The sequence below is a fragment of the Vigna radiata genome, chromosome 4 (assembly GCF_000741045.1).
Source record: "Vigna radiata var. radiata cultivar VC1973A chromosome 4, Vradiata_ver6, whole genome shotgun sequence".
NCBI classification, from domain to species: domain Eukaryota; kingdom Viridiplantae; phylum Streptophyta; class Magnoliopsida; order Fabales; family Fabaceae; genus Vigna; species Vigna radiata.
In genome coordinates this window covers 5,440,254-5,451,508 of record NC_028354.1, presented here as the reverse complement: position 1 = coordinate 5,451,508, position 11,255 = coordinate 5,440,254, and the positions used below count along the sequence as shown (strand labels likewise).

General features: G+C 36.3%; 1 protein-coding gene across 1 annotated transcript; it reads left to right on the top strand.

Moving 5' to 3' along the window:
- On the top strand, window positions 1-5,546 carry LOC106759192. The gene is made up of 3 exons (XM_014642231.2): window positions 1-443; window positions 627-4,857; window positions 5,130-5,546. The coding sequence occupies exon 2, from the start codon at window positions 721-723 to the stop codon at window positions 4,843-4,845; it is 4,125 nt and encodes a 1,374-aa protein (XP_014497717.1). The 5' UTR covers window positions 1-443; window positions 627-720; the 3' UTR covers window positions 4,846-4,857; window positions 5,130-5,546.
- Window positions 5,547-11,255: the final 5,709 nt, after the last annotated feature.

Below are 11,255 nucleotides of genomic sequence, written 5' to 3'. Positions count from 1 at the left end.
GAGTCATTCACACTCAGTCATCTTCTCTTACACACATACTTTGTGTTTCTCTTTCTATCTCCTAAACCGAACCAAAACTAAATCAAACCCTTTATTTTTTGTAACTCATTCACTGAGTCACTTTTTCTTGGTGCGGCCTCTTTCTCTGCGTCGAGTTGCGTTCATCCCTGTTTGGTGCGGTGGGAGATTTTGGTCTTTTCGCAGCCCCATCATCAATCTCTCAATCACACGGCTCATCTCCGTCCACGTCATCTACGTCTTCTTCGTACCCTCTCCACCTTCCTCTGTCTTCCCCTTCTTCTCACTATATAACAATTTTAGGGTTTCCAAAAGCCATTCTTCGATATCGCACTGCGCAACCTTCCCTTTTCCTCTTCCGTTTCCCAACATGTCTCCGCTTCTGCCTCAATTTCTCCTTCCGCGCTTCTTCTATCGCGATTCAGGTATTTTCTTCCTCGCCCTCGTATTTCATTGCTTATGATGTTCCGTGATTATTGTTTCTAATTTAGGTTCTATCAAATGTGTTTGTCGTTTGATTTTTATTTTTATTGGTGGTGTTATTGTTTTCGAAAAGTCGAGACTGCTCTATTTTTTTTGTTTTGAATTTGTCGTATTGCGATTGTTAGGGTTTTGATTGAGATTTGTGCGTCGACGGTTCGAGTTTTTGAATTTCGGTCGGTTGGTGAACTTGTTTTTGGCGGCACTGTGGTGTTATGTTTCATGGCAATTGAGAAGAACAGCTTTAAGGTGTCCAGGCTTGATTCCGAGTGTTCTCCTCGAAGTAGGGAAAGTATGTCCAGTGACGAAGAGGTGATTCGGCGGCGTAACTCTGCCGTGGAATCGGACGACGACGATGAGTTTGATGATGCTGACTCTGGGGCGGGGTCTGATGATTTTGATTTGCTGGAATTGGGTGAGACTGGCGCGGAGTTTTGTCAGATTGGGAACCAGACTTGCAGCATTCCGTTGGAACTGTACGATCTTACTGGCCTTGAAGATGTGCTGTCGGTGGATGTGTGGAATGACTTCTTGAGTGAGGAGGAGAGGTTTGAACTTGCTAAGTATCTTCCTGACATGGATCAAGAGACTTTTGTGCGGACCTTGAAAGATGTTTTCACTGGTTGTAACTTGCACTTTGGGAGTCCCATTAAGAAGTTGTTTGATATGTTGAAGGGTGGCTTGTGTGAGCCGAGAGTTGCTCTTTACAGGGAGGGCATGAATTCTTTCCAGAAGCGACGACACTATCATCTGTTGAGGAAGCATCAGAACAGCATGGTCAGCAATCTTTGTCAGATAAGAGATGCTTGGCTTAATTGTAGGGGATACAGTATTGAAGAAAGGCTACGTGTCCTGAACATTATGAGAAGTCAAAAGAGTTTGATGTACGAGAAGGAAGATTTGGAAGTTGATTCTTCAGATGAGGAGTCTGGTGAAGGTATATGGAACAGGAAGAACAAGGATAGGAAAATTTCACAGAAAATGAGTCGTTATCCTTTTCATGGGGTGGGTTCTGGTTCAGATGCACGAGTGCGATCAGCTGCTATTGAACAAGAGAAGTTTGGGAAGCAAAACCCAAAAGGCATACTCAAGTTGGCTGGTTCAAAGCCACCATCAGTAAAAGACCCAAGTGGTCGCATATCTTCTTCCTACCATGCTTTGGATGTGAGTCCTGGTGTAAATGGTTCAACTTCTGCTGTTTCTCATCAGAACAAGTCAGCTGGATATGATTCAGGGTCAATGCTGAGGATGAGGGATCCGCAGTGGAATGGTGACAACAATGAGGAGATGTCACATGATCGCAATTTATTACGTAGCAACATGATTGAGAAGTCTAGTTTCCGGAAAATGGGAAAGAGGCATGACCTTCTGAGAGGTGATGATATGGATACTGACAATTTGATGGGTCTGTCTCTGTCTTCAAGGACTGATCTGCATGGATACACTAGAAATGCCCACCAAACTTCTGATTTAAAAGTCTTCCCCGCAAAGCCATCTTCTAAGAGAGGTTTGTATGAATATTCTAGAAATGCTAAGTATCCAGAAAATGTTCAACAGTTTGTTGGTAGTGAACAGGCAAAGTCCAGATTTAGGAGTTCACAGTTACCACTGAAAGGCAGTACGGTTGACTCTGGAGATTATGATGAACTTTTTGGTAGCAATGAAACACCGGGACAGGAATTTGGTATGGATTCTTCATTTAAATATGATGATTGGTATCAAAAGGGCAAGAAATGGAAAGCAGGGAGAGAGTCTCCTGATCTTAGTTACACTCCTTTCAGATCATCCTCCCCACAGGTTAGTGATAGACTTCTATCATCTGACTTCAGGGCAAAATCATTGCAGGAGAAGATCAGGGGGACTTCTATGCAGAATGGAGGTAAAGAGTCAATACCTTTGAGGGGTAACCAGATGCTTTTAAGAAGTGAAGAGACTGAATCAGACTCATCTGAACAGTTGGGTGATGAGGAGGATGACACTCCTTTGTTACACAGCAAATATGCTTACATGGTGGGTAGTGCTGCTGGCTCTCGCTCAAAATTGTTGAAGTCTCACCTAGATAAGAAGGCCAAATTTGTTACAGATTTGAAGCCAAATGTAATAACACCCTTCAAAAAGAAGGGTGGCTTTACAGAACGGGGCCAGATGCACGGTGTAGATAATTACCTTTCTAAAGCAAAGCAGAAGGGTGAAATACGCAATGGCGGCCCTTTTCATAAACAGGCTGGTAAATTTATCGAAGAGGGCTATCCCTTAGGATCAGACATGCTTGATGATGGTGATGATGATTGGAGGCAGGCATATAAAGCAGGCAAAAATGGCCGAATAAGAGGGGATCCTATTGGAAGGTTTGACATGCCCTCAGCAAATGCATATGCAGCTGAGAGAAAGAAAAAAGGAAGAACTGACCTTGATCATTCCATTATGAGGTCTAAATATTTGCACGATTATGTAGGTGATGAGGATGACTCATTTGAAAGACGGTTGGTTTTGGATAATAATGAAGTTGGACAAAGTAGGCATGGGAGAAAAGGACAGAAATATGTTGCTGCATATAAGGGTGATCAAAATGAGCGATCTGAGGCACCATTGCTTGGTTGCAACTCAGTATCAAAGAAGCGAAAAATGAAGGATGATGTAGATATTGGTGGAAGAGATGAAGATGGCAATTTTTTGTCAAACACCCCAACAGATGATTTGACTTACTCGAAAAGAAAATCAAAGAAAAAAATAGAGGTTGAGAGGATTAGTTCAGAAATGGATCATTCTGATTTGCGTCTTACTGATATGGGGACAGCAGATAGAGAACAGGAAACCAAGCCACAGAAAAAAACATTCACTTTGATCACACCAACAGTCCATACTGGATTTTCGTTTTCTATCGTACATCTTCTTTCAGCAGTTCGCCTGGCAATGATTAGTCCACATGCAGAAGACAGTCTAGAAGTGGGGAAACCTAGAGAAGAACTGAACAAACCACAGGAAGGCACTGCAAACGGTGATCTTTCTAACAATAAGATTGATGCTAATGGTGAATCTGCTGACTCTCTGAGCATGCTGTCTCTTACTGTTCAGGAGATTGTTAATCGTGTGAGGTCAAATCCTGGTGATCCCTGCATTCTCGAGACACAAGAACCACTTCAGGATTTGGTCAGAGGGGTTCTGAAAATATTTTCTTCAAAAACAGCACCCTTGGGAGCAAAGGGTTGGAAGGTCTTAGCTGTTTATGAAAAATCTTCCAAAAGTTGGTCATGGACTGGCCCAGTTCTTCATAATTCACCTGACCATGATACCATTGAGGAGGTGACTTCTCCTGAAGCGTGGGGTCTTCCTCATAAGATGCTTGTCAAGTTGGTTGATTCCTTTGCCAATTGGTTGAAATGCGGTCAGGAAACTCTTCAACAAATAGGAAGTCTTCCAGCTCCACCCTTGGCATTGATGCAAGTCAACCTTGATGAGAAGGAAAGGTTTAGAGATCTGAGGGCTCAAAAGAGTCTTAACACCATAAGCCCTAGTTCAGAGGAAGTTAGGGCTTATTTTCGTAAGGAGGAGGTTCTTAGGTACTCTATTCCCGACAGAGCATTTTCCTATACAGCAGCTGATGGTAAAAAATCTATTGTGGCACCTTTGAAGAGAGGTGGTGGGAAGCCAACATCAAAAGCCCGAGACCATTTTATGTTGAAACGTGATCGCCCACCCCATGTCACAATTCTTTGCCTTGTAAGAGATGCAGCAGCTAGGTTACCTGGAAGTATTGGCACTAGAGCAGATGTTTGTACTTTGATTCGAGATTCTCAATACATTGTCGAAGATGTTTCAGATGCTCAAATTAACCAAGTAGTTAGTGGAGCCTTGGATAGATTGCATTATGAACGTGATCCTTGCGTACAATTTGATGGGGAAAGGAAATTATGGGTTTACTTGCATAGAGAAAGAGAAGAAGAAGATTTTGAGGATGATGGAACTTCATCCACAAAGAAATGGAAGAGGCAGAAAAAGGATGCTGCAGATCAATCTGATCAAGGAACAGTAACTGTTGCTTGTCAAGGGACTGGGGAACAAAGTGGATATGATTTGTGCTCAGATCTCAATGTGGATCCACCACCATGCAATGATGATGATAAGGGAATGGAACTTTTGTCTACCGATGCAAGGCTGAATCAAGAGGCCCATGTTGATGTCAATCTTGCTTCTGAAGAAGGCAATGGTAATTCAGTGGCTTGGGAGTCTCTTGGTTTAAATACTACTCGAGAGTTATGCCAAGAAAACTCAACAAACGAAGATTTTGATGATGAATCCTTTGGTAGAGAAAGGCCCGTTGGACTATTAAGTGCAAGCTTGTTGTGAAGAATTATACAGGTAATTGTTTACCTCATTTTGACATTATTTTGGTTGTATATTCCACTTTGCCTTTTGGCTACTTGGTATCTGAAATATCATAACTCCCTTGTCTATGGCACATTGAGACATTAGTTATTCTTAAAAATAAAGAGACATTATTAGAGAAGTTGCTAGGTTGGTTGGGAGAAATAAAATTGAAATAGAATACGGTTTCTTGGTATTTTTTGTCACAGAGAATGTTAATTTTTTTCCTCAAATATTCATCCATCTATGCCTTTTTCTTTGTACAGGCTTTTGGTCCTCCGGCACTCGAGTTCGGTCATCCTGGCTGTAGCACTGTTGCTTGTATATAATGCGGGCACAGTATCTTTTGTATATTGATTTGATCGCAAAGAAATAGAATAGAATGTGATCTTGTTGAAGATCGTAGAATTGGTTAGATTAGTTGGATGCTTTTAACGGCTTTACATCCCCCCATAAATAATACCTTTTGGGTTGAAATTTCTAATGATTTAAAGTTAGCTTCTTGTGTGATGGATCAAGGAGCGCGATGTGGCGTTGTTGTATTGCATCGCAGTATTCTTATTTTATCTGTAGATATGACTCAATTACGACATGATGTCAGAACATCCAATAAATCTGTTCACCAAAATGAACAGGACAAAATATTAATTACACTCAGATCGAAGACATAAGACGTTACTTCTCATCGCTTGATTCGTATTTTCATGCTTCCTTGATCTTGTCTTGAGATTCACAGATATTTTGCACTAAGTTGTCCATATGCATGAAATAAAGTGAAAAAAAAAAAAAACATTTTCCTTTGGTATAGATTTCGTGTTAGGTCATGGATGCTTCACTGTTCAAATATTGATGCTACGAATTTATATGTATTTAAACTGATGAGTAACCGAGGGATGGTTCTTATGCTTGAAAGTAGTGCGTTTACAACGCATGGAAGGGTGACCCTAAACATTTATTGACTTTTTGTTGAAGAACATATTTTGCTTAATTCAAAGTTCATTATATAGTTGAATTATCATGGGTTTCTGATTATAATTAATTTTAAAACGTTGACTTGCATGGTAATTTACAAACGAAAAATAATTCTGATCGAATTGGGGATGCTATATAGCTGGCTTTAGCAACTTTTTATATATATTGATACTTTTTTTATTTTTTATTTTTTGTATACAAGGAGAAATCAAGCTACTCGTGGAGTCACTCTGATATGAGTGAGACATTATGTATCTAAGACTATGAATTCAAACCTAAAGAAATAAAAGGTTTTCTCATTTATTCGTTCAACACACAAATATATTATTGCATTGGTGACTCTTATTTATAAAAGCAAAAAATGAATAATATAAAACAACATGCTGATAGGTAACAAAATACACTAGCTTTTGGTAGATACATTAACGAGAATCGCAACTTTAGTTGGTGTTGAAAAAACTTACACTTAGAAATAATTTCTTAAAGCAAATGTGGGGGCACACTTGATTTATTTCCAAGATTGTCTTTCTTAAATCAAGTTTTTACTGTTTTAAACATTTTCTTTATCCTATAAAATAATTCAGTTTTTAATGATTTCATAAAAATATCAACAACGTGTTACTCAAGTAACAATATTCGATTACCACTTCTTTCTCAGTTAACAATTTTCGAATTTTGTTAAACAGAGTATCTATGTGTTTTGACCATCCATAAAATACCGAAATTTTGCATAATGTAATTGTTGATTTGTTATCATAAATATTGTTGTGGAAGTATCTTTTGATGTATCACTTCAAAAAGTTTTCTTGATCATATTATATAAGTTACACAACTAGAAACTGTCATATATTCTACTTTGACTCTTGAAAGAGCAACAACATGTTGTTGACGTATTTTTTCTTGTTTCAACATCTTACGCCTAATCACTATTTGTATATCAGATAAGTTTCATATAATTAAAATTCCTTAGTTACGGTACTTTTGATATATCTAAAAATTCTCTTTGGTCCTTGTAAATGACATGTACATGATTATTCCATGAATTTGTTCAATAATCCTACTCCAAAGACAATGTTTGGTCTAGTAGTAATAGAATATCTAAGACTTTCAATCAAGCTCTTATGGTATGCTAAAATAATTCTTCTTTTACTATCATTTTTTAGTTTCAACTTCCCTTCAATCCAAGAGTATATTGGCTTTAAATTTTCATCTTCAACTTCTTCAAAACATCAATAGCATACCTTTTTTGAGATATTATGAAAATTTCATCATGCTGAATTAACTCAATGCAAAGAAAATATAACATGAAGCCTAAATTTGTCATCTCAAAACATTTAATCATGGTCTCCCAGAATTTTGTAATCATCTTTGAATTATTAGTAAAAATCAAATCATCAACATAGAAGCACACAATAAGAATATTATTAAGGTCAACAAATTTAATATATAAAGTATGTTCAAATGGACATCTCTAAAAATCATTATGCACGAAGAATCAATATTTTATACCACATCCTAGGTGTTTGCTTTAAGCCATATAATTCTTCAATATGTAGACTTTATCTTCTTTGTCTTCGATCTCATATTCTATAGGTTGTCCAACATACACTTCTTTCAAAGTACCATTTAGGAAAACAAATTTAACATCTATTTGATGAATTTTCAATTTATTTTGAGCTGATAGAGAGATAAGCATATGAATTGCATCTAATCTCGTTGTAGGATTAAATACCTCAAAATAATCAATACCTGATTTTTGTTTATATCCTTTTGTTACCAACCTTGCATCTTCAAAAGTTGGATATATATATAATTATTCTCATCTTCATAACTTTATGGAATTATTACATGCTCTTTTTGAGCTTTGGAAGACCAATCCCACATTCCTTCTTCATTAAATGTCATGTCTTTGTTGATAACTACTTTCTTTGTCACTACATCGTAACTTGTATGCCTTTGAGTTAGACTGTAACCAATGAAGATACATTTCTCTCCTTTGTTATAAAGCTTCTTTCTGAGTTGATCGGATACATGGACAAATGTTATACATCCAAAAAATTTGAGATGTCCAATCGAGGGCCTTTTTCCACTTCAAGCTTGTTTTGGTATTTTATCATAAACACTCTTTATTTGACACATTCAAAATATGCATAGCAATAGAAACAGTCTCCGCCCAAAATTCTTTGGACAATTGTTTAGCTTTAAGCATGCATCTCACTATATCCATGGCGGTTCTATTATTTCTTTCTACCACTCCATTTTGTTGAAGACTGTATCTGGTTGTTAATTGATGTTAAATCCCATGGTAGTTAAAGAAATATGCAGAAGCAAGATATTCTGGACATTTATTTGTCCTCAATGCTTTAATCCTGCAGCCACTTTGTTTTTGCATAAATACCTTAAATGAGTTAAAGGCGTCAAAAGCTTTTGATTTTTATTTCAAAAAATATACCCAAGCTTGTAAGTTAGAGTCACTAATGAAAGTAATGAAATACATGCTACCGTCATAGATTAGTATCTCTAGCATACATAAATCTGAATGAACAATCTACAATAGCTTCTTACTTTCCAGGACTTTCTAGTTTGAAAAGATTCTATGTTTCTTTCCAATTTCACACATCTCACAAACACTTTCTGCAATGTTTATAACACACAAGTCAGATACATATTTTATTCTAGATCAAAAAAACTTAATCCAGAAAAGGCAATAAATATCTCATTTTTATCAGTCAACATACATTATCCATTACCAATCTACATGTTGTAGCCTTTTTTTGATAGTTGTCTCATTGATAAATCTAAAATTATGTCCATTTCTTTCTTGATTAGGTGGCCCACAAAACCGGCTTGTAAGTTGGTGCATGATAGTAGAAATTGGGTGGTCCAATAGCAGCCCGACAATGGGTAGAAACATAAATGCGCATTTAGAACTCGTTAAGATAAGCTCTAATCATGGCTCTAATACCATATTAAAATTGGATTTTAGGTCTAACTCAACCCCACAAAAACAACTTGTAAGATGAGGTTTGCACCTCACTTATATATTATAATTTGGTCTTATATCTAGTCGATGTGAGACTTCCAACAATTATAATGACCTTTTCCTCTTATAATGTAAGTTGTCACCACCTTTATCTTTAAAATTTATCTTTCCACTTTTATGACTTCTACTATCTTCACTTTGATTGGATTTTGTTATGTTGGTAAAATTCAGTTGGACTTTCAATGCCTCTTCATTTACTTTTTTAGTTTTTTCCAAAATTCTACTTACATGGCTTTCAATACTACCTTGCAATTTTGCAACTATGGTAGTGTATCTGTCCTAGGACTCAGTTATTATATTCTAACATATGATTAAACTTCATTGGCATGGTGAATAAAATTTGATCCACCACCTTGTTTTTAGGAATGTTTTCTCCATATACCCTAATCTTATTGACAGGGTCTATTATATGTGAAAAATATTGTTCCACGGTTTCTGAATTGGACATCTCATGTCTTTCATATTCTCAATTCATATATTGCAATTTGGATTTCTGACTTGTCTCTATTCCTTTCTATGACATCTTTAAAATGTTCTATGCTTCTTTGACTGTTTTGGCATTTGGCATCTTTCTAAAAATTCAACAGTTTACACTTTGGTAAATTTGTGATAGCGCTCATCATTTCTTTCTTTGAGTTGTATCATCAGCTCCTTCTTATATGTCTGGTTTAATAAAGCTCAAAATATTTTGAGATTTCAGGTGGGTAGACATCAACAATGTCCAATGAGTGTAGTATAGTTTCCCATGTAATTTGGGACCAGACCAAATAATATCATAATTTGTGACCATTTTTCTCGCTCTTTAATTGATCTACAAATTTGATAAAGTGATAATTCTCTTTGTCCTTACATATTAAATATTTTTTACTGACTCTCACAAACTCATGAAATCAATGGTAGATCTAACGAGTTCTGATACTAATTTGATATCAATGAGACATTATGGAACTTACACTCAAACTTGAAACCCAAAGAAACCAAATCTTTTCTCATTTATTCGTTCAACACACAGAGATACATTGCACTGATGGCTCTTACTTATAAAGGCGAAAAATAAACAAAACAACAAAATACGCTAGCTTTGGTAGATGCATTCACGCGAATTGCAGTTTTAGTTGGTGTTGAAAAAACTTACGCTTGCAAACAATTTATTAGAACAAGTGTAGGTCGTACTTTGATTTATTTCTAACACACTCGTTATTTATCCTAATCTTTTATTTTCTGTTATAATATGTAAGTGGTAATGATAAAAGATAGAAGGTGAAAAAGTAATTGAAAATGAAAAGAAAAAAAATTGTTTTAGAAAAATAATGTTTCTTTTATATTTATTTATTATTAATTATTATTAATAATTTTATTTATTTATTGAAAGATAGGACACGCAGCAAACATAAATAGTTTTTACCGGTATTTGATGTGAAGTGTCTAGTGGAAGAATGTGAGCCTCGAATAAGAAGGATGAATTAAGTGTATAGTGTGGAATAACATTAATGAATTACAAATTAAATAAGCCTTCAGTTGTCATATTTGACAATAGTTGACCCTAAGCATATTTGACGATGCCTCAAAATATAAGTCAATATGTTATCCGTGTATGATTCTAACACCAATTAGTTTAATTGATTACCCACACCTGTCAAATGCACGAGTCTTGTCGATGTGCACTACTTCGAATAAGGAAAGGAAGAAAAGAAAAACAGAGATATAGAAAAGTATATACTATAGTTCTATGCTGTGTTAAAAAAGGGCTAACAAGTGTTTGAAAAAAAGTTTTAAGTTACTACACTCAAGTTTTTGTCTTTTTTCATGAAAATATTTCCTAATCCGTAGATAGAAACTAATTTTTGTGTAACATAAAGATTAACCAAAGAACTTTTACTCTTTCCAACAAAAAGTCTTCTCCTAACTGACCACAAACTGAGTGAACATAACATGCCTAAAAAAACAAACAGCTTCTACAAACTGTGGTAGACCTTGGTAACGTGGAGTTTGTTAACCTGAAACAGAAGTTACAGAGTATTCCAACCAGAAGCTGCAGCTTTTTAACAGACAGGCATAGTCTGGGACCCAGTTATCGTACCAAACCCAGCACAACCTTGGACAGTTAGTTGTTCCCTTGACCGTACGCTCAATTATGAAGAGAATTATTTGTTCACATGTTACCAGCCTGTACAAGCTTTGGTTTTTGTCTCATTCCTGATAAACCCGTATTTAGGCCAACCACGAAGCAAATTCCTTTATCTGTTCAGGCACCTACAGATGAAATGTTACGCTCATATGCTCATCTTATCCTGCTTTGTCTCAGCGTACTGTTGTACTGCGTGTCTCCCCACTACTAATTTATTACAAAATCCATCGGTGTGGCAATGTCAAAAAC

What these genes read in the sequence shown, in the direction of transcription:
- LOC106759192 (XM_014642231.2), top strand. Translation starts at nt 721, where the DNA reads ATGGCAATTGAGAAGAACAGCTTTAAGGTGTCCAGGCTTGATTCCGAG.